The following is a 25,507-nucleotide window of genomic DNA, read 5'->3' as shown; positions in this document are numbered from 1 at the left end:
TCGGCCGCAAGTCCCGGACCGAACACAGTGCAAGGAGCCGGGCTCCTAGCATCATACTTATGTACGACGCTAGAAGTCCCTGCCTTGCTGCAGGACAACTGTCCCGTAGTATAATCATGTTTACAGTACAGGACAGTAGTTCCACGGAGAGGCAGGGACTCCTAGCATCGTACATAAGTATATAACTACTATAATACTGCCCCCTATATACAAGAATATAACTACTATAATACTGCCTCTATATACACGAATATAACTACTATAATACTGCTCCTATATACAAGAATATAACTACTATAATACTGCTCCCTATATACAAGAATATAACTACTATAATACTGCCCCCTATATACAAGAATATAACTACTATAATACTGCTCCTATATACAAGAATATAACTACTATAATACTGCTCCTATATACAAGAATATAACTACTATAATACTGCTCCCATATACAAGAATATAACTACTATAATACTGCCCCTATGCACAAGAATATAACTACTACAATACTGCCTCCTATGTACAAGAATATAACTACTATAATACTGCCTCCTATATACAAGAATATAACTACTATAATACTGCCCCTATATACAAGAATATAACTACTATAATACTGCCCCCTATATACAAGAATATAACTACTATAATACTGCCCCCTATATACAAGAATATAACTACTATAATACTGCCCCTATATACAAGAATATAACTACTATAATACTGCTTCTATATAAAAGAATATAACTACTATAATACTGTCCCCTATATACAAGAATATAACTACTATAATACTACCACTATATACAAGAATATAACTACTATAATACTTCTCCTATATACAAGAATATACCTACTATAATAATGACTCCTATGTACAAGAATATAACTACTATAATACTGCCCCCTATGTACAAGAATATAACTACTATAATAATGCCCCTATATACAAGAATATAACTACTATAATACTGCCCCTATATACAAGAATATAACTACTATAATACTGTCCCTATATATAAGAATATAACTACTATAATACTGCCCCTATATACAAGAATATAACTACTATAATACTGTCCCTATATACAAGAATATAACTACTATAATACTGTCCCTATATATAAGAATATAACTACTATAATACTGTCCCTATGTACAAGAGAAGGCTATACAATCTCGCTGAATGACTTATCACTATAATTCTATATGCACTTTACACATTATGTCTCTTACCTGGCAAGTTATGGTGAACGTGGAGTTCCTCATTGTACATTGGGTATGTGTACGTTGTTATATTGAAGTCATTTCCAGGCATGGCATTAACGCTATTATACACTACAGATCCCTGTAGCAAAAAAAACCATAAACATTACATATACAATGAAAATGAACTGACAAAACATAGATGATAGCACAGTGGCTCAGCTAGAACTAGACACTACAGACAGGCGGAACTAATGCAGCCCTGAAATGTGCGGTCCTCAACAAACCGCCCCTCATATCTCAGCTTGCTGGACCTCCTATACTAAAACGTAAAGGCGTTCTCCAGGACTTCAACATTGAAGGCCGCTCCTCGCTGATCATTGCAGTGAAAAGGCTGCAACGCTCGCACGAGCACCACTTCCTCTCCATCACCCAGTGGGAACTCAAGCGTGAGATATTTCAGGGTGACCCTGTGACAAAATAGTAGCTCCATAGCAAATCAAAATGGCTGCTGTAACTTAACTTCTCCCTGGACTGAGTTACAGGAATGGGAACAAAGGTCAGGAGCATAACTGGCTGACGCCGGAAAGTATGAAATCCATATGGGATACGACAGATAGATCCTTACCATCTTAATGCTGTTGTTGAGGCCTATTCTCCGTGGAACAGAAGACTGAGGCAATGAAACTCTCACAAAGGAACATAAAAAGCTGGTGGGGACTACCCGTAATATGAAGAGGTTGGCACAGAGCAAAGAATCTGCAAATAGAAGATTGTTTGATGGTTTGTTGACATCTGAGGAACAGGAATAGAGACATCTGGGGGATCAAATTACTATTTACCAAGCCGTATCCAAGAGGACTTTGTAAATTATAATGGGCGGCCTGCTGTCTTATAAATCTACAATTAGTTGGCATGAGTAGAAGACGTCTTTCGGGTAGGCTTAAGATCGGGAGGCAGGTGCTGGCCAGGGAAATCGGCCCTTAGACAATGCCCAAGGGCCCAACAGCCCACAGACCCTCTTTGAAATCATGGAGACAACAGGGTCCAGCTATAAACCCCCATCTGAAGCTCTCGGCAGATTAAAGGGGTTGTCCCGTTTGGTGGACCCCTGTCCAGCAGTAGATTCCCACAACGTAGAGGTGATCAAGGAGGGTCCTGCTTCTGGGACTCCCACCAATCAATTGTTATTGCTGGGGGAAGGGTCCACTTATTATTCATTATCCCTGACGTTAATGAGAAACTGAGTAATACCCGGAAATGCCGGGTCTGAGAGCTGTTTTTGTAGCCGATCTTTGTCGTGGTTAATAGAAGGGGTCCTTAACGGGCATATGCCCATTTTTCAATTTTACTTTATTTTACGGGATTGGTCTTAAAGGGGGCAAGTGTATGCAAATGTACCCTAAATGGGCATTTCTGTGAGGATTTGTGGGCCTTCTTGGGTAAATCGGGTTAGGGGCTTAAAGTGTTTTGAGGGTTGTCCAAAGTGGATAATCCCTTTAATTACCATTCCACTCAGCCTGTTCAATGACCAAGCCTCACATTAAAGGGACAGTAAACTTGGAAATTAATGAGAAAATTACCCAGGGGATAATTTTTTTACAGTGTTCATGATGTTTTCAAAATCTTGAAACAAACATCTTGCAGAAATCTGGGAGAAAATTTAGAAGTCCATCTCTTCTGGTGGAAAGTTTAGGGGTGGAGCTTTGCTTTTAGGGTGTGGTTTAATTTGCCTGGTCTCCAATGCAGGCAGAGCAGTGTTCTAGCCTCATTGTTGTTACACATGCACTAGCACTGGAAGGGGGGAAGGCGAAACAGATGCCTCCTGAGGCACATATAGAAAAGGAAATTTTTTTTTGTTATATCGTTTTCATAAATGAGGCCCATTTTCTTATAAACAGAGGCCGCAATATCTTACCATTGCTGGGATTATTAACCCTTATATACAGGCTAACATCTGTCGAGTCACCGTCTTCGTCTTCATTTTCGTCATCCGCATCATAATAGTCGTCACAGTCACCGGAGCCAAGTTCATCAGGAAATTCTATAAAGTAATACATTTCATTAATGCCATTGTTAATGTACATGCAGTCCTATGCAAAACCTCAGTTTTACCACATTTAGACATTACTATGAGTTGCGTCGTGACAAACTCAGCTCTGCTACATCCGTTGATATCTCGAATACTTCTAAAAACTCTTATCAAACGAGTTTGTTTTCTATACCTGATATAAAAGCCACTGACATGTCCATTGTGACTTGCACGAAGAGCTGACAACCCTCATTATTGCATCTTTTCATGGTTTTCGCTCTGATATCCGTTGGTATCAAAACAGGAAATTCTGCTGTTTCCATGTCTCCAAGTACACACAAAGTATCTGCATTACCAAAGACAAAAATATGTGTTATAGGGGGAATGGCCAATTTTTACATTAAGTCACTCCCATAATGCCTGAGGGTGGAGCATAGATTTCAGATTTTTTGGGGGGGAGGAGCCTAAATTATCGTGGTTGGCCGATCTGATTAAAAGTAAACGAATCAAATGGAGACAAGGTCACGTTTTAATATATTACTTCAATACATCTGTCAGCAGAAATCATATGTAAGATATTGAACGCTATACATACCGGAAGAATTACATTGAAGATCCTGAAATATAAAAAAAGACAAGTATAAGTACTGATAATCCACCGACTCCTCAAGGTTAATCTCTTCAGATAGTCCTAAAGTTTAATAATAAAATTCTGACTACCTGCAGTCACCACTAGGGGGAGCTAACTGCATATTATTTATATAGCTAAACCTGTGTGCAGTGAGCTCCCCCTTGTGGCAGCTGCAGGCTATTGCTATGACTGTGTGACAGGAAGCAGGGAAAGATGGCGGCACATGTATTCTTGGTGCCAGAGAGGGTGCCAACAAGTCAATCTGCCTTCCCCAAAAAAATTCGATACAGGACTATGGTGGAGAACTGGATCCTGGGTAATGGAAAGCTTAGATTACATATACAAATCCAAAACCCCACATATGTCCATTGTTATAACTGCACAAACAACGGCGCCAACCATTATATAATATAATAACATCTTCTAGACTCCGAATGTCATCATGTAGTGGCTGTTATAGAGCGAGCTCTAAGAAACCAGTAACATCATCGAACTGGGGACTACAACTCCCAGCAGGATTAACCTGCCAGTGCAAAGTTTGATAAGTGGTGGAAGATACCAGCTATATGATGGAGATACCGCTGAGACATGCTGGGACTTGTAGTTATGCAGCCGCTTGATTGCTAACAGTAAAACTGCTTTTTGTGTCAACCCGGAGGATAATAATTTAGTGACGTCATCAAACCTTTGCTTAGGTTATGGGGAAATCTGGAAGACTTCCCAATACACTACTCACAGGTAACAAAAATAACAAAAAACAAACAGATAGGGGTCAAATTCTGCTACAGGGTTCCTCAAATAGTAACAATGCTTTTTTATGGGGTTTGTATGGAACAACTCAAATTTCCAATCAATAGTTTCCATCCCCTGGTGACCCAGCTGAGGAGTGTTCAGTCACTGGCGATTTATTGGCACTTGGTCTAATTTAAAGAGGTTCTGTCCGTTCTCCTGACATGTCTGTTTTAGTAAATACTTTGTATTCCCCATTTACATAACATATTTTCTTAACACTGTGTGTTTTGTTGTTCCTCCATTATTCCTCCTGGAAATGTCTGAATAAATTGGTAATTGGGTGCTTCCATTCCCCTTGTCAATTGTATGTGTACCTACACTGTCTAACAGCGTCATCACTGATTGGACATCTTTATACAGTGTAGAGACAACCCCACCCCACCCCCCCCCCAACTGGTAAAGTAGATAGATAGATAGATAGATAGATAGATAGATAGATAGATAGATAGATTAGATCGATAGATAGATAGATAGATAGATAGATAGCTACTTAAAAAGGACCTGTCATCTCTTTTGACATGTCTGTTTCAGTAAACAATTGTATTTCCCGTGAAATAGCAATTCATTGTTCTGTTCCTCTGTTATCCCTCCGAGGATTTTATGAATAAGTTGACAACTGGGTGTTACCAGTTGGGGGGGGTGTCCTAACAGAAACTCACATTGTCCAATCAGTGCAGACAGAGTGAGACTGTATAGGGACACGCCCCTTTGACAATGGGAATGGTAACACCCAGTTATCAATTTATTCCTACATTTCCAGGAGGGATAACATAGGAACAGCACAATGCAGACTTTTAAGAAAAAATGTTCCAGAATAGTTTTTTTGTGTTGTTTTTTTTATAAGGGAACAAAGCATTTACTAAAATAGACAGGGTTGGCCGTTTTAGGGCATATGGATGTGAGGTCTGGGGCCCCACCCATCTGTGGATTACATTCATGGACCATTGATTGCTTCACTTTTCCTGGAGGCAAAATGAGGACCGGCTGATAACAGCCAATCGCATGGAGTCCCACAACAGTCCCAGGAAAGGGCTGATATCATTGTACAAGTAGAACCGTCAGTTGTGATCTAGCTTTTATTACTATGAAGGACGTAAGTAGTATAAAAAAACAAAATGGCGCCCCCTCCTGGTACTGGTTATTGATACTATATCTACCTGTTCGGGTGTTTTTTCCACCTACACTTACCTTGTAGGACAAGGATATTGGGAGAATTTCCCCTCTGCACTTTTACACCCCCATTTAGTATGGGGTTTTGATTCACCTAAGCTGCCCTCATCCCATGATCGTTCTCCATAGATCCTATAGAAACCTCGGCGGCTTGCTCTACGGTATATACCCCCTGGAAAGAGGCGGGGCTGTGACAACATCTGTGTTTGCAACAATCAGCAGATATTTTACCTACAGCTACAGTATGAACAGTGTAATGGCTGCACATGGAGAATAAGAACGGTATAAGGAAGTTACACAAAGGTTATTTATTTCGGGTGGAGTTCCCCTTTAAATATTATAGTCTGACTTGTAATATTTAACCATTCAGGTATGACTAGCCTCACAGTCTTTATAACTATTCATGTCCAAACTGAATGACCTTGCGCAGAATAACGATTATTAATACCGCTTATCTGAGCAGTACACTTATTATCTGCGTATAAAATGCGTCGTGATAAATCTCCGGAAGTCAGAGACGGTGACACCCAGTGCTGACAGCAGATCACCGCCCCATGACGTTACAGCCGGTATTCCAACTTGTCAAGCGCAAGGTGAGGTTGAAGCGAAGATCAAATCTTGTTTGTCTTGGCCGAGAAGACTTTATTGCAACATCCGCATGTATAGCAGGATAATATTACAGTGACGGTTTCTGTGAACTCTTCTGGTGCACACGTTCACACTTACAGGACGGCTTTATGAAATTATATGAAGCTACGATCCTTGCAGATCTTCTATCCATATGGATGTGCACTAAAAATGTGACCCCCCCCCCGGCAGAAATTTTCCGGACCACAGCGTATATAAGTCGTCATTCACATACAACATATGGACCTGCTTTGCGCATCCGACTCTACGTCCATAAAAGATCGGTAAAGTCTGTTGTACTGAAACAAGTGTATAAACTAAAGCTATGGGTACATTTTCCACTGGTTTGACCCCCCCACTGATGTCCATAATCCAAAGGCTCCATAGAAAACTTAAACCCCTTTGGCACTGCTCGGAGATTTCTATTACTGGAAAGATTATACACTAAATGAAATCTCTGAGCAGTGCCAAAGGGGTTTAAGTTTTCTATGGAGCCTTTGGATTATGGAAATGATTGGTGATCAGACTTCACTAATGGTTCTTCTCATACAAATCTATGACATAAAATTAATATGACTTCCCCTTATAGAGGTTCCCATCTTTGGACGATTTGTTCCTTGACAATAAGCTGATCACAAAGTGTCCTCCTGCTGAGACATCTAGTGATCCTCTGTGATCTATAGGGAAAGCTGGGAGTAAGGGTTCAATTTCCCTGCAGTGCCACCACAGGTGAAACGAAGCATTACATGTTGCCCATTCATATCAATTGGTTGTCCATGTAATTCAGGACAGAACAGGTCCTCCAGAGCGAGAGACGCTCTTTGTAGCCGCTCTCCGCTCTGGTGAAAAGATGAAGGTCCAGAACATAGGACTCTCTCTATTATCTCAGAATTACCTAATAGGGTGTATGAAAATGGGTTTTTTAAACTGGACGACCCCTTTAAAGAAGAACGCTGGCAAAAATTCATCTAGTACTACCCCTGCCTACCCAAAAAATATGGAAATGTTATTGGTTCAGACTAATTTTTTTTTCTTCACTCGGGAGCGTTATCAAACACATGGCAACCCTTAATCCGAATGTGGGTGACACCTCTAGGTCTTCACAAGGGCTCGTAGATCTGAATGTGTCATCCACACCTTGGTCTTCTACTTAGCAAATAGTAGAGCCAAATAATTAGGAAAGACCCTCTAATACAAAAGTACAAGGGGAAGCTCCAACCCAAAAACTAAACCTAAGAACTTGAAGTAACCTTCTACTATTGAGGGCCAAGTTCCGGTAGACCACCGCTCTATGTTTACAATGGTGGACGTTCAATCCTTTACGCTGCCGGGTTTTCGATAATTAGGTAAAGTGGGTGATAATAGGATTCTAAAAACCCCAAACAACACTGTAAAGCCCCGAAAGCTGTCCAGTAAGTAAAGGACCATTGTGTCCGTCTTATCAGTTAGGAGTTTCCCTGGTGACAATGACTCCGGCACCAGCGTTCTGTATGTGTGTACTTTGTTTTCAGAGTTTAGACCGGTTTGTGCCGCGCATTCAGGTGTGAGTATTTGTTTATTACACAGCGCATAGGTTATTGTTCACATGCCAAAGAATTTCGAGAACTTCAAAACTGAGCAATTAAATGAAAAGAGGAAGGTCCAGCGCCCGCTCCTTACAACCTCCGAGTGGCACGGAGCCGTAATATAGCTCCCATAGATCTCTATGAGGCCCTACTGTATCTCTGTATAGAATTCCCCTTTAAGGCTCAGATTATACAGCGGCATGAGGTCGTGCGCAAATTTTAGTAAAATCACGGATGTGACATGACGCTAATTGTTTCTTATGACAGGAGACCTTGCGACACTCACAAAAATGTCTACTGTCACTTTTCTACTTTTTTCCACATAGGAAACTATTTAAGTCACGACTATGATTTTACAGCGATTTACGCTTCACTTTACGCCATCCTGAAGTCTGAGCCCTAGGGGGGGGGGGGTTGAGCAGCTGCTATTGGCAGGGGAACCACAATGTAAATACTCAGTAGCATTACATGATGCCCAATAAATCAATGGGTATCCACTGAGTGTAATGGGCAGAGGAGGGAGCAGGGGGCTGTACTCGGGTCCCTGGGGTCTGGATAAAAGTGGAAAGGTCCCAATTATGTTTTTTTCTCCAATGACGACATGTTCTTTAGTTGTCCACCACAACTTCCACAGGAGTTATCTCCCAACTTCCCTATAGGAGTGAATGACATATCTACCAATATTCTACTATAATACACCCCCTGCATGCTATAATACACCCCCTGCATGCTATAATGCACCACCTGCATGCTATAATACACCCCCTGCATGCTATAATACACCCCCTGCATGCTATAATACACCACCTGCATGCTATAATACACCCCATGCATGCTATAATACACCACCTGCATGCTATAATACACCCCCTGCATGCTATAATACACCCCTGCATGCTATAATACACCCCTGCATGCTATAATATACCCCTGCATGCTATAATACACCACCTGCATGCTATAATACACCACCTGCATGCTATAATACACCCCCTGTATGCTATAATACACCACCTGCATGCTATAATACACCACCTGCATGCTATAATACACCCCCTGTATGCTATAATACACCACCTGCATGCTACAATACACCCCCCTGCATGCTATAATACACCCCATGCATGCTATAATACACCCCATGCATGCTATAATACACCCCATGCATGCTATAATACACCCCCTGCATGCTATAATACACCCCCTGTATGCTATAATACACCCCTGCATGCTATAATACACCACCTGCATGCTATAATACACTACCTGCATGCTAGAATACACCACCTGCATGCTATAATACACCGCATGCATGCTATAATACACCACCTGCATGCTATAATACACCCCCTGTATGCTACAATACACCACCTGCATGCTACAATACACCCCCCTGCATGCTATAATACACCCCATGCATGCTATAATACACCCCCTGCATGCTATAATACACCCGCTGTATGCTATAATACACCCCTGCATGCTATAATACACCCCTGCATGCTATAATACACCCCCTGTATGCTATAATACACCCCCTGTATGCTATAATACAACCCATGTATGCTATAATACACCCCCTGCATGCTATAATACAACCCATGTATGCTATAATACACCACCTGCATGCTATAATACAACCCATGTATGCTATAATACACCCCCTGCATGCTATAATACACTCCCTGTATGCTATAATACACCCCATGCATGCTATAATACACCCCATGCATGCTATAATACAACCCATGTATGCTATAATACAACCCATGTATGCTATAATACAACCCATGTATGCTATAATACAACCCATGTATGCTATAATACACCCCTGTATGCTATAATAAAACCCATGTATGCTATAATACACCCCTGCATGCTATAATACACCCCCTGTATGCTATAATACACCCCCTGCATGCTATAATACACCCCCTGTATGCTATAATACACCCCATGTATGCTATAATACAACCCATGTATGATATGATAGAACCCATGTATGCTATAATACAACCCATGTATGATATGATAGAACCCATGTATGCTATAATACACCCCCTGCATGCTATAATACAACCCATGTATGATATGATACAACCCATGTATGCTATAATACAACCCATGTATGCTATAATACACCCCCTGCATGCTATAATACACCCCCTGCATGCTATAATACACCCCCTGTATGCTATAATACACCCCTGCATGCTATAATACAACCCATGTATGCTATAATACACCCCCTGCATGCTATAATACATATCCTGTATACTATAATACACCCCCTGCATGCTATAATACACCACCTGCATGCTATAATACACCCCCTGCATGCTATAATACATATCCTGTATACTATAATACACCCCCTGCATGCTATAATACACCACCTGCATGCTATAATACACCCCCTCTATGCTATAATACACCCCCTGCATGCTATAATACACCCCCTGCATGCTATAATACATATCCTGTATACTATAATACACCACCTGCATGCTATAATACACCCCCTCTATGCTATAATACACCCCCTGCATGCTATAATACACCCCCTGCATGCTATAATACATATCCTGTATACTATAATACACCCCCTGCATGCTATAATACACCACCTGCATGCTATAATACACCCCCTCTATGCTATAATACACCCCTGCATGCTATAATACACCCCCTCTATGCTATAATACACCCCCTCTATGCTATAATACACCCCCTGCATGCTATAATACACCCCCTGCATGCTATAATACATATCCTGTATACTATAATACACCCCCTGCATGCTATAATACATATCCTGTATACTATAATACACCCCCTGCATGCTATAATACACCACCTGCATGCTATAATACACCCCCTCTATGCTATAATACACCCCCTGCATGCTATAATACACCCCCTGCATGCTATAATACATATCCTGTATACTATAATACACCCCCTGCATGCTATAATACACCACCTGCATGCTATAATACACCCCCTCTATGCTATAATACACCCCCTGCATGCTATAATACACCCCCTGCATGCTATAATACATATCCTGTATACTATAATACACCCCCTGCATGCTATAATACATATCCTGTATACTATAATACACCCCCTGCATGCTATAATACACCCCTGCATGCTATAATACACCCCCTAAATGCTATAATATATCCCCTGCATGCTATAATACACCCCCTACAGGCTACAATACACCCCCTACATGCTATAATACATATCTTGCCTCTATGCTGGTCTGGTACATAATTGGCAGGTTTGCCGTTCAGGAGTCTTGGATAGTTGGGTGAAAACACCTATTGAGAACTATAATGGTGGCCATATTGGTTGTCTCCCAGCTTTCCCAGACATATTAAAAAGTGATTGATGACTAAAGGAAATCCTAGCACAAGACTCTTGGCCGTCTGTATCGGAAACCTCTGTACAGTTGTCCTTGAGTCACACATTACAGGAAAAGCAAAAATAAATCCAGCCAAAACAGAAGGAAAGTGATGGGAAGTTCCCAGACATTGAATGATTTGGCCCCCTGTGACTTTGTCTTGGATGGATTATTACTGAACGTCAACAAGGTCGTCATATTCTACTATACATAATACAAATTATTGTCCTTTTAAAGTGCATTTCCCAGTACAAGTCCAATATCCCCTCATTAAGGGTTGTACACCCAGCTTTCCCAGAATCCTGAGTGCTGTACCGACCCATTGGCTGTTTAGGCATATTTGATTTTTAGGATTATGGGAAAGCCGGGTAACAAACCCTGTTCGATTTACACTTGCGTTCCAATTATTCCAAGGAAATGTTATTTGTTATCCACTTTGGACAATCCCTTTTTGTTAGAAGAATTCACTAGAAATCAGCTGATCACAGGATCGCAGGACCCTGGCAGCAAGTGTGCCATTTCCTTGCAGCGCCACCACAGGAGAAATAAAGCATTACATAGTGTCTATGAATGGGATGGAAGTGTAATGCACGGACGTGCCGCTCCTCCAGGTCATTAATCAGACATAAGAACAAATTATGTTTGTTTGTCATTTAAAGGCTATGTAAAACTTTGAGGGGCATTTTTTTAAAAAAAACAAAAAACAAAAACGGGTTAATCAGTGTGTTTGGTGTAACTTTATAATTAGTTTTTATAAAAAATTTGTTTTACTGATATATGTTAATGTATGTATTTTGTATGTTGTATATGTTGCATTTACATCTAATTTCTGCAAAGCTTTTCGAATGGGTCCGAGTTCATAGGACTAATATTTTGCCCTGTTATGTTGGGAAAAAAATAAATAAATCTCAATATAAATTTTATTGACTTAAAAAAAATTGTTTAACTTTTTTGAGATACAGCTGTTCTGTTTTCACTATACAGAGCAGCTGTATCCTTCGCTATTACCTAAATCCGTCAGTCCCGCGGACCTGACGTGTACAGGATTTAGCGCTACATACAGCTGCTCTGTATAGAGAATACATAACAACTGTATCTAAAAAAGTAAAACTCATTTTTAATAAAAAAACTAATTTTAAAGTTACACCAAACACACTGACTGCCCATCAAAGGTTTACAGAGCCTTTAAAGGAAGTGCTAAAAGGGATCGTTCACCCATAAAAAGCAATACTAAGTAGCAAAATAATAACTAAAATTACTTTCAAATGGCAGAGCCATTGAAAATACAAATATGTAGCTCTATGCCCATATGGCAGTGTCCCATACGTATGTTGGAATGCACTCTTTCCTTGTGAATGGATTAACCCCCATCCCCCTCCATGTTATATTATACCGAATGAGAATAATAGGTAAACCAAGAGAGCCATATACTCCCCTGGCTTTAATACAATATATAGTACAAAGTACATAACATATATCCATAGAAAACTGATTTCACGCTTCCTAATAAAAACGATGTTAAAGCGAAACCATTGCTATAGCGCGCTTTTGCGTAAATCAGTAGTACATGCAAATATATAAAACTTTGTAAAATATCTTATATGGGTAAAGTGTCCTCCTCCTCACCTTGCAGCAGCCTGTAGTCCTCCATTCCCAGCCTGCAGGCTCTCTGTAAGGCCTCATGCACAAGGCTATGCCCGTAATCATGGTCCCACCCGCATTCTCGGCCCGTGCTCCCACACAAAGTATGGGAGCACGGTGCGTAAAAAGCAAAGCATGGGACATGTCCTATCTTTTGCGGAGGCTTTATACGGCCCAACCACCTTCCCACAAATATATGTGATCAATAGAAATGAATTGGTCCGTAATTGCGGACCTTTACGGACAAATTCTACGGTCGTGTGCATGGGGCCTAAATGTTCAGAAACCTCCTCAGTCTCAAAAAAAATCCATCTAAGTAATATGGTCCATAGAAGACATATGGCCTGTGAGACTCCTTCCTTAAAAAGGGGGAGGGGACAAGAAACGGACTCCTCAGCTGCATCTCACTAACAACAGGGGGCGCCTGACAGTTTGAGCTCCTGAATCCTTATGTGCAAATAACTGTGGACCGGAATTGTCAGCCATTTTAGTGCTCACTGGTTGCTTTTTCTGTCATCTGGTCACCCAAAGGAAGAATGTCCTCCACCCACATTACACTGCGCTTTTTTTTCTTGCCACAAATACCACAAATCCGGATGGAAATCTTAACGGAAACCCTTAACGCAAGTGTGAACAGAACCTTAGAGTTTGTGTTTTTAGCATTTGTAAAATCAGGGTCATAGCTGAGGATCTATAGCTGAGGACAACATAAAGGTTGGGTAATTCTTGAACCCTTGTAACTAAAGCTTCACTCAGCTAGTCTCCATTTCTAAGAAATGCCATATACCCTTTTCTTATGACACTGTCTTTCTTACTGTAGTGTCTCAGAAGAACCCGGGATATCCATGCATTATATGGACAGACCACCTATTCCAATAGGCAATGTGTAATGCCTCATTTTCCCTGTGGTTGCGCTGCAGGGTAATTGAACACTTGCTACAGAGTTCCTCCATAGATTACAGCTGATCGCTGGGGGTTTCAGCAGCAGGACTACCTGTGATCACTTATGTTCAGGGAAAACCGTCTAACAAAAAAACATTGTCCAAAGCGGAGAACCTCTTGAACACGGTTTTAAACAACTGGTTCACTTTAAAGGGGTTGTCCAGTTTAGAAAACCCATTTTCATATATCCCTTTAGAGAATTCAGAGTTAATAGAGGGGGGGGGGGGGAGTCCTTTGTTCAGGATCCTCATCTATTGGCCAAAGTGGAGAGCGGTTACAAAGAGCGTCTCTTGCTCTGAAGGACCTGCCCTGCCCTTCGTTACACACACAACCCATGGATATGAATGGACACAGTGTAATGCTTCTTTTCCCCTGTGGTGGCGCTTCAGAAAAACTGAACACTTACTGCCAGGTTTCTCCATAGATTACAGCTGATCGCTGGGGTTCCCAGCAGGAGGACACTTTGTGTTCAGCTTATTGTTAAAGATTCTCCAAAGCGGAGACCCCCTTTGAGAAGCTCATGTGGATGTTTACGCCCCAGGCTCTGTTTACAATCGATTCATTAATTTAGCAGTTTATAATTATAACTTTCTTTTTTAATAAATTGTAATGTTGTTATTTTGTTTGGATAACAAATCTGTGACATCTCTGGGTGTTTTCTTTTCCTAGCACTTCTTAATCCTGGATAAACAGTTGTAAGTAAAGATTCTGCCTTCACATCAAACGATTTAATTAAATATATCTATTACAAACAACGGGTCAGATAAGACCGGACACAACGGCTCAACGCACAGGAAATCAATGAAATCTGCTGTACAAGAGTCTGCAAAGAAATGGACTGTGCTGCTTCGTTGTCCTAGTATCACAATCAATGGATAGATCTATAGCAGGGGTCTCAAGCCCGCGGGCCGCATGTGGCCCCTGAGGCTGTCATCTGCGGCCCGCGGGAGGCAGAGCCGCTAGTATCGGTACTCTATGAAATCCCTGACATCGCTGTCCATGAATGTACACATGGTGTCAGTATCTTCCCCAGAGCGGAGTCCCGGGCAGAGCGCTAGCATAGGCTCTGCTCCGGGACTCTGTGGAATCCCTTGACATCGCTGTCCATGAATGGACACGCGATGACTGGGGCTTCCCCAGAGCCTGAGTCCCGGGCAGAGTGCTAGTATAGGTTCTGCTCTGGGACTCTGAGGAATTCCCTGACATCGCTATCCATATATGGACAGTTTTGTCAAGGTCTTCCCCAGAGCGGAGTCTCGGAATCCCCTGACATCGCTGTCCACATATGGACAGCGATGTCTAGGGATTCCCCAGAACTGGACAGTGATGTCAGGAGAATAGCTGGAGTCCCAGTAGTATCGCTAGTAGCTCTCTGCCCGAGACTCCAGCTCTGGGGTTGCCCCTGACATCTCTGTCCATATATGAACAGTGATGTCAGGAGCAGAGCTGGAATCCCAGGCAGGGTGCTAGAAGCGGCTCTGCTCCGGGACTCCAGCTCTGGGCAAGCACCTGACATCATTTTCCATATATGACACTGATGTCAGTTGCTTCCCCAGAGTTCTGGAGTAGAGCCTATACTAGTTCTCCGCTCTGGGACACCGGCTCTGGGGTTGCCCCTGACATCACATTCCGGTCCAGGAGGATCCCCTCGCGTCACTGTGTATGAACAGTGACATCAATGGCTCCTCCAGCAGAGAAATCCCTGGCCAAAGCGTCAGCTACACTCTGGCGGAGGATTCCACTCCTAGGGGGAGCCACAATGGAGCTATCTACTAGGGGTGTCTGTGGCACTATCTACAAGGGTGTGTGTGGCATTATCTACAGAGGGCACTGTGGCATTATCTACAGAGGGCACTGTGGCAGCATCTACAGAGGGCACTGTGGCAGCATCTACAGAGGGCACTGTGGCAGCATCTACAGAGGGCACTGTGGCAGCATCTACAGAGGGCACTGTGACAGCATATACAGAGGGCACTGTAGCAGCATCTACAGAGGGCACTGTGGCAGCATCTACAGAGGGCACTGTGGCAGCATCTACAGAGGGCACTGTGGCAGCATCTACAGAGGGCACTGTGGCAGCATCTACAGAGGGCACTGTGGCAGCATCTACAGAGGGCACTGTGGCAGCATCTACAGGGGGCACTGTGGCAGCATCTACAGAGGGCACTGTGGCAGCATCTACAGAGGGCACTGTGACAGCATATACAGAGGGCACTGTGGCATTATCTGCAGAGGGCACTGTGGCAGCATCTACAGAGGGCACTGTGGCCGCATCTACAGGGGGCACTGTGGCAGCATCTACAGAGGGCACTGTGACCGCATATACAGAGGGCACTGTGGCATTATCTGCAGAGGGCACTGTGGCAGCATCTACAGAGGGCACTGTGGCAGCATCTACAGGGGGCACTGTGGCAGCATCTACAGAGGGCACTGTGGCAGCATATACAGAGGGCACTGTGGCAGCATCTACAGAGGGCACTGTGGCAGCATCTACAGGGGGCACTGTGGCAGCATATACAGAGGGCACTGTGACAGCATATACAGAGGGCACTGTGGCATTATCTGCAGAGGGCACTGTGGCAGCATCTACAGAGGGCACTGTGGCAGCATCTACAGGGGGCACTGTGGCAGCATCTACAGAGGGCACTGTGGCAGCATATACAGAGGGCACTGTGGCAGCATCTACAGAGGGCACTGTGGCAGCATCTACAGAGGGCACTGTGGCAGCATCTACAGAGGGCACTGTGGCAGCATCTACAGAGGGCACTGTGGCAGCATCTACAGGGGGCACTGTGGCAGCATCTACAGAGGGCTCTGTGGCACGATCTAAAAAGGGGCTGCCTAATTTTGACATTTGTGTGTCTGCCAAACGCTGCCGACTGAGCTGCCGGACTGCATTTAGCGACACTTAAACTGTAAAAGTGGATTGTTGAAATAAGCACGTGGAGAAATCTCTCAAATCTAGCGGTATTATTATAGTAATGTAGTGTTATAGTAGTTCAAGTAACTAATTAATTAACAATAATTTTGTATTGTATCAAATTTGAAAGTAATGAGGCCCGGCGTCAACTTCACATTTTTTCTATATGTGGCCCACTTACCCGGTCGAGTTTGAGACCCCTGATCTATAGTATAGTAAAGCCGGTATCACACGGTCCGACGTGGGCCGTGTAAACGAGCGCCGATCAACCAGACAGCTTGTTGATCAGCGCTCGTTTGCTCCTTTCGCAAGGAGCTATGTATGGGGACAAGCGCTCGTTACCCCAATCACTCGTCCCCATACATTTCTGTCATGTCAGCAGCGCGTCTCCCTGTTTACACAGCGAAATGTGCTGCCAACAATAATAGTTTATGCATTTCAAACGATACAAGCACCCGATGAATGAGTTTGCACAGGGTGATAATTGGCCAGTGTACAAGGGTCTTAAGAAAAAAAAGTTAGAATCATATAACGATAGATAGATAGATAGATAGATAGATAGATAGATAGATAGATAGATAGATAGATAGATAGATAGATAGATAGATAGATAGATAGATATGAGATAGATAGATAGATAGATAGATAGATAGATAGATAGATAGATAGATAGATAGATAGATAGATAGATAGATAGATAGATAGATATGAGATAGATAGATAGATATGAGATAGATAGATAGATAGATAGATAGATAGATAGATAGATAGATAGATAGATAGATATGAGATAGATAGATAGATATGAGATAGATAGATAGATAGATAGATAGATAGATAGATAGATAGATAGATAGATATGAGATAGATAGATAGATGATAGATAGATAGATAGATAGATAGATAGATAGATAGATAGATAGATAGATAGATAGATAGATAGATAGATAGATAGATATGAGATAGATAGATAGATTAGATAGATAGATAGATAGATAGATAGATAGATAGATAGATAGATAGATAGATAGATAGATAGATAGATAGATAGATAGATAGATAGATAGATAGATAGATAGATAGATAGATAGATAGATATTAGATAGATAGATATTAGATAGATAGATAGATAGATAGATAGATAGATAGATAGATAGATAGATAGATAGATAGATAGATAGATAGATAGATAGATAGATAGATAGATAGATATGAGATAGATAGATATGAGATAGATAGATAGATAGATAGATAGATAGATAGATAGATAGATAGATAGATAGATAGATAGATGATAGATAGATAGATAGATAGATAGATAGATAGATAGATAGATAGATAGATAGATAGATAGATAGATAGATAGATAGATAGATATGAGATAGATAGATATGAGATAGATAGATAGATAGATAGATAGATAGATAGATAGATAGATAGATAGATAGATAGATAGATAGATAGATAGATAGATAGATAGATAGATAGATATGAGATAGATAGATAGATAGATAGATAGATAGATAGATAGATAGATAGATAGATAGATAGATAGATAGATAGATAGGAGATAGATAGATAGATAGATAGATAGATAGATAGATAGATAGATAGATAGATAGATAGATAGATAGATAGATAGATAGATAGATAGATAGATAGATATGAGATAGATAGATAGATTTTTTACTAAATAATTGTATTTCCCATGAAATACCATTTCTGGAGCATCAATGTTCTGTTCCTCTGTTTTTCCTCCTAGAAATGTATGAATAAATTGACACTTGGGCGTTACCAGTTGGGGGTGTGTCCTTACACAGACTGACAATGTCCAATCAGTGCTGACAGAGTTAGGCCAGATTCACACGAGCGTGTGCGTTTTGCGCACGCAAAAAACGTGGCGTTTTGCGTGCGCAAAAGGCACTTAACAGCTCCGTGTGTCATGATCATATGGTGCGTGGCTGCGTGATTTTCGCGCAGCCGCCATCATTATGACACTTTGTTTGTATGTTTCTAAACAGAAAAGCACGTGGTGCTTTTCTGTTTTCATTCATACTTTTCACTGCTGTTGCGCGAATCACGCGCATCCCACGGAAGTGCTTCCGTGTGCTGCGCGTGATTTTCACGCACCCATTAACTTCAATGGGTGCGTGATGCGCGAAATACGCACAAAGAATGGACATGTCGTGTGTTTTACCCAGCGGACTCACGCTGCGTAAAAATCACGGACTGTCTGCACGGCCCCATAGACTAATATAGGTCCGTGTGTGGCGCGTGAATATCACGTTCGTCTGAATAAGCCCTGAGACTGTGTAGGGAAACGCCTCTTTAACAATGGAAATGGTAACACCCAGTTATCACTTTAGTCAAACATTTCCAGGAAGAATAACAGAGGAAAAGCACAATGCAGAATTCTGAAAAAAATCTGCTCCAGAATTGTTATTTCATACATTCATGGACCGTTGCTTCACTTCTCCTGCAGGGAAAATGAGGACCTGCGGATTACATCTAGTAGTCTCACAGCTCGTCGTCGGGGAATCTGACAGAAGTAGAACATCTTTATTTTATAGCACATTTTATGTATTTATGATGATGATAAGGTGTCATTACCCGTCATCACTAACGACATGCCCTTCTCATATGGAGAAACACCTGTGGGTTGATAGTTGTACATTCTGATAAAAGAAAGACGTGCCCTTGAGTTATATGTATTTATGATGGTCCGGACTGTATAGTGTATGTATAGACGGCACTTCTCAGCTATATACGTTATCAGGAGATTGTGACATGAGAACGTACTGACCTGTCACCACACAATTACACATTTATTGTTCTCCCGCACACAGGACCTGGCGCAAATAAGAGCCGCAGAGCGCCAGTCGTAGGGAACTATATAGTAGGTGTTGATGGGCACTGAGATTTATCATCAGAGGTGCCAATTCCCAATCTATACTGCCCTACCCCCAGCCCCCAAACATCAGGGGCCATTTATAGTACCGGTGTGCCCTCATTTGGCGGTAGTGTCTTTGTACCCCTCTAGGTGTGACTACAACCCCCTATAGCGACACCCCTGCTGCAGCAACCACTGGGTTTTTGTTGCATTTGTCACCATTGAATTCAATAAGACGCAATATAATAAAGACAGAATTCACTAACCCTGACAATAAACGGTTACATAGCGATGCGCCATTGATTAATAATTAATGAGAAGCCAACAAGCGGCTTTTATAACGACGGCTAATCCTGCTCACTGACGAGCGTTCATGTCATACAGAAAACATTTATGTGTCAAAGTCCCCAAGTCAGCAAGAAGAATGTTCTAAATCATCAGGTGCTCTCATCCAATCAGAATCCACCTTTTTTTATTTTCATGCTCCAATTTGGAGGGCCACAGAGGTTGGCAAAAATCCAATAGGTCCCGTCTCTCCCCGACAAAAAGCAATATGCACCAAGGAATGTGGCAAAAGTTTGTGCATTGTGGCTCTGTGTGGCACTTCTATTATTGGGCACTGTGTAGCAGTGTTATTATTGGGTATTACACACTGTTATTTGGGCGGCATATGGTACTGCTAAATTGGTGCACTGCATACCATGGTGATTTTGGGCTATATGCTGCTGTAAATTGGGTACTATATGACACAGTTATTTGGGTTCACTGTATAACCATGTTATTAGAGTGTACTATATGGCACTGTTGTTTTGGTGCTGTGTAAAACTGTTAAGTGGGCACTGTACAACACTGTTATTTGGGCACTGTATAGTGTTATTTGGGTCCTGTATGGTACTATTAATTGGGTGAATCCTATAGCACTGTTATTTGAGCACTGTGTGGCACTGTTATTAGAGCACTGTATGGTACTGTTAATTGGGTGAACTGTGTGGCACAGTTATTTGAGCACTGTATGGTACTGTTAATTGGGTGAACTGTGTGGCACTGTTATTTGAGCACTATATGGTACTATTAGTTGGGTGAACTGTGTGGCGCTGTTATTGGAGCACTGTATGGTACTATTAGTTGGGTGAACTGTGTGGCGCTGTTATTGGAGCACTGTATGGTACTATTAGTTGGGTAAACTGTGTGACACTGTTGAGCACTTAATGGTACTATCAGTTGGGTGAACTGTGTGGCACTGTTATTTGAGCACTGTATGGTACTATTAGTTGGGTGAACTGTGTGGCACTGTTTGGTAGGAACACCGTGATTCAGCCTCGGCTCCACTAGACTGCAAAACCCCAAATTCAGCAAGAAACCAAGCTGTTTGCATCATTCTATGGTTTACTTTTCTTGGCTTGAATTGACTACAGGACGTATAGACTGCTGCCAGGAGACGCACACTGTGCTGTGAGATTTCCTTTTATTAGGGGTTATCCAGTGTAATATTTGGTAAGAGTAATGAATCACATCTTCCCATAACGCGGAACGCTGACAAAGAATTCCTACAGTAAAAGTAGATATGCCGATAACATCCATTGCCGACCAGTAACCAAAACATATGTAGAAACATTGACAACCTACTGAGTCACCTAAACCTCATACAATGTATGGTCTGTGGATGGGACAGGCTCTTGTTTCAATATTTAAAGTGACAGTGTCCCCTTGAGGAACCTACACAAATATATTAGCATTAACTGCTCCATTAGAGCCCAACTATGATCATGGGCTCCAGCTAAGAAGCGTCGCTATAGGGGGTGCAAAGGTAGGGGTTGCTGTCACAAGGGCCCCTCTGCCACATAAGAAGACACCAGTATTACAAAAGACATATATTAACCGCCAATAAAAAAAAAAATTCATTTTAGTTTTTTCCTCTGCCTTCCAAAAGCCATAACTTTTTAATGTTTTCGTTGACATGGCCGTATGAGGGTTTGTTTTTTTGCGTGACGAGTTGCAGTTTTTAATGGCAATATTTACTATACCATATAATGTACTGGGAAACTGAAAATACATTTTTTGTGGTGTGAAATAAGCAAAAAGCAGCGATTCCGCCATTGGTTATTGAGTTTTGTTTTTACGGCATTCATTGTGCGGTAAAAGCAACATGTTAACTTTATTCTATGCGTTGATACGATTACGGCGATACCGTGTTTATATATTTTTTTTAATCACCCTTATTAACTTTCTAAGGGTACCTGAAAATGGGGCGAAAGGGGGAGCCCTTTAGAGCCATTAATAAAAAATGAAATAAACAAATATGCAAATCACGTCCCACATGAGTTCATCAGAATGTAGTACTAATTCCTGCGGAATGCAGGTAGAGATCCCATGTGACTGTTCCTTTTTTTATCTTAAACTTTGACCCCCAAGATTTAACCCTGATCGAGCTCTCCGATATTTAGCACACACAGATATTTCACTAATACTTTTTGTATTGCCCTCATGAGAAATTCTAGTTCGGTATTGCTAAAAAAAAAAAAGCTTTAAAAGCAACAAAAAAAAATCTATTCATCCTTATCTGTTTCTGGGAAAGCTGGATGACAGCCAATAGTATTACAAGTATCACACAGCCTTTTCCAGACTCCTAAACGGTAAACATATCTAGTTATGTGACATTACAAGAGTGCGCCATGTATCGCTGCATAACTAGTTAGATTTGGCGGCCATGTTGGTTGGCACTCGGCTTTCCCAGAAACAGATATAACAAAGAAATTAAACAAATAGAAGTAAGTAACCTTAAAACAAGATGATGATTTACTAAGGATTTTTTTTTTTTCAATTGCCCTTTAATTATTAGTCACATTGGTTACATTTATGGTACATCTGTATTAAACTTGACACATTTTTGTGGATCACATTTAATAAGGATCCTGTGATCACTCACCCACCTCCTCTCCATTTCTAAGTCCGCATTACTTACCCCTGTACAGCTAATATGTTGTGCATTACTTGGAAGAGTCTCCAGTCTAATCCGATGATCACAGATTCCATGGTGTAAGATCAATGCCAGGAGGAGGGGGCAAAAAGCCAAGCGTTTCATTTTCAATATCCCAAAAGAGTATCAAAACACATCCAAGGCTATTAATTCCAGGAGGAAATTATAGAAAAATTATTAAATTAATGTCCATTAATATTCCAGGATCACAAAGGAAGCTTCCCCCCAAATAACAGGGTGTAGAATAATAAATGAGAAATAAGGGTTTCTAGGAAGAAGATGACAGCAGAGCCCAAGGACAGTGAGAGGTCCTGATGTTGCTGCTGGGTGTTCTTTCTTGTCTGTCCTCTAGGTGGAGCTGTTTCTGAATCCTATAAGGGGTCCCCGGGGCCCCTTATTGAGTGCTTTGCGTTCTATCCGGCATCCAGCAGCCCCTGGAGACTCATGGTAACGTATCAGATGCCAAATACAATTCCAAAATGTATTAAAATGCAGCCTGTGTGTGGCCCCTGTGCTCTACTGGCCCCTGTGTGTCCGTCCTATGTCCTTTCCCGAGTCATGCAGCTCCCAAGTGCAGCTCAGTAGTTGTGTGACCGCCTCTGCTACACCCTGATGTTATGGTTACACCTCCATGTGCTGGGAAGTAGAATCCACCCCTGTGCTGCCTCATACACATGTCATATTACACTCCTGTCCTACAACAAAACACTGACTGACTAGTTACCTGCACAATCCTAACACTGATGTAGAGCTCCCTGAGCTCCTGCAAATCTTCTCAGGACAAAACCTGGAGCTGTCCAAAATGTTCTATGCTGGTAATAATAGTAACAACAACAACAACAACAACAACAACAACAACAAAAATGTAACAATAATAATAATAATAATAATAATAATAATAATGTAGTAATAATAATAATAATAATAATAATGTAATGCTAGTAATAACAACAACAACAATATAATAATAACAATATAATAATAATAACAACAATAATAATAATGTAATAATAATAATAACAACAATTCTAATAATAATAGTGTAGGTAATATTTACTCTTAGGCCCCATGCACACAAACGTGCTATTGCGGCCGAAATTTCCTCGAAAATCCACGGGAGAATTGCGGCCCCATTCATTCCTATAGGGCCATGCACACAACCGTGGTGTTCACGATCCGTGCATGGCCTGGACCGCAGAATGAACGGGCATGCCTTATTACGGCCGTGCTCTGCTCATTGAAAATAATGGCCGCGGCCATGTGCACACCCCGCGAATTGCGGGCGGCTCGCGGCTGTCACTCCGAGGCCGGCCGACTTGGAAATCACGGCTGTGCACATGGCTACGGTCGTGTGCATGAGGCCTTAGAGGTAATCTTTTTAGTTCTCTAAATGGCTTGTGTTCAAAACTTTACCTATTTATTATTATTATCATTATTATTATTATTATTATTATCAGCAGCAACAACAAGGCACCTTTTATATATTTGCATTTTTGTCCCTAATATATGGGATATGTACCTTCTACTATAAATTATAAGAATGTTAGACGTCACCGAGGAGTTTATATGTATAGTATATTTATAAAGGACATAGGACTCTGAGGCGACTTCTAATATTCTTATAATTTAAAGTAAAGGGTATTATTTAGTCTTTTTTGAAGACTTAGGCTATGTTGACATCTGCGTCAGGGCTCCTTTCCGACGTTGCGTCGTAGCTTTCCGTCATGAAGCCCATTAATATCAATGTGTTGACCGTGTAATACAGGACGGGTCCTCCAGAGCGAGAGACGCTCTATGTAACCGCTCTCCACTCTGGCCAAGAGATGAGGATCCTGAACAGAGGACCCCCCTCTATTATCTCAGATTTGCCTAATAGGTTATATGGAAATAGGTTTTTTAAACCAGAAAACCCCTTTACTGCTTCGTTCACATCAGCTTTCCGTCAAAACGGGACCCTGACTGACACAAACTGAAACCAAAGGTTTCCATTTCCATCACCATTAATTTCAATGGTGACAGATCCGGTGCCAATGGTTTCAGTTTGTCTCCATTGTGCAAGGCTTCAGTCGTTTTGACGGGATGACTACCGTAGTCGACTACCGTATTCATCCCGTCAAAACGACGGAACCCTGACGCAGATATGAACGAAGCCTTAGCTGGAGATTCCTGTCCTCCATTGATTGTTGATCTGAAACACCCTCATCCTTTTCATAAGCACCTGAGGTTTGTATTATGATGTTCTGCAGCAGCTGGGGTGCATATAATGATGTTCTGTAACATCTGAGTTGTGTATAATGATGTTCTGCAGCATCTCAGGTGTGTATTGTGATGTTCTGCAGTAGTTCAGGTGTGTATTATGAGGTTCGTCAGCAGCTGAGGTGTGTATTATGAGGTTCTGCAGCATCTCAGGTGTGATTATGATGTTCTGCAGCATCTCAGGTGTGATTGTGATGTTCTGCAGTAGTTCAGGTGTGTATTATGAGGTTCGTCAGCAGCTGAGGTGTGTATTATGAGGTTCTGCAGCATCTCAGGTGTGATTGTGATGTTCCCGCAGTATCTCAGGTGTGATTATGATGTTCTGCAGCATCTCAGGTGTGATTATAATGTTCTGCAGCATCTCAGGTGTGTATTGTGATGTTCTGCAGCATCTCTGGTGTGTATTATAATGTTCTGCAGTAGTATAAGTGTATAGTCTAA

The 25,507-nt window shown here is 41.6% G+C and overlaps 1 protein-coding gene across 1 annotated transcript in view; it reads right to left on the bottom strand.

Annotated features, from left to right (window-relative positions):
• IL17RC (interleukin 17 receptor C) overlaps nucleotides 1–23,362 on the bottom strand; it is a 40,569-nt gene extending 17,207 nt beyond the window's left edge. Inside the window, exons 1-6 of the mRNA XM_075832409.1 lie at nucleotides 22,796–23,362; nucleotides 3,839–3,860; nucleotides 3,437–3,589; nucleotides 3,130–3,255; nucleotides 1,840–1,970; nucleotides 1,242–1,353 (exon numbers count right to left, since the gene is read on the bottom strand). Of these exons, the coding sequence (XP_075688524.1) occupies nucleotides 1,242–1,353; nucleotides 1,840–1,970; nucleotides 3,130–3,255; nucleotides 3,437–3,589; nucleotides 3,839–3,860; nucleotides 22,796–22,915 (664 nt within the window). The 5' untranslated portion in view covers nucleotides 22,916–23,362. The remainder of the gene's footprint in view (nucleotides 1–1,241; nucleotides 1,354–1,839; nucleotides 1,971–3,129; nucleotides 3,256–3,436; nucleotides 3,590–3,838; nucleotides 3,861–22,795) is intronic.
• Between the last annotated feature and the right edge of the window lie 2,145 nt (nucleotides 23,363–25,507).

The sequence above is a fragment of the Rhinoderma darwinii genome, chromosome 7 (assembly GCF_050947455.1).
Source record: "Rhinoderma darwinii isolate aRhiDar2 chromosome 7, aRhiDar2.hap1, whole genome shotgun sequence".
Lineage (NCBI taxonomy): Eukaryota > Metazoa > Chordata > Amphibia > Anura > Rhinodermatidae > Rhinoderma > Rhinoderma darwinii.
Note: the sequence above shows the minus strand (reverse complement) of the source record. Positions and strands in the feature narration are given on the sequence as shown.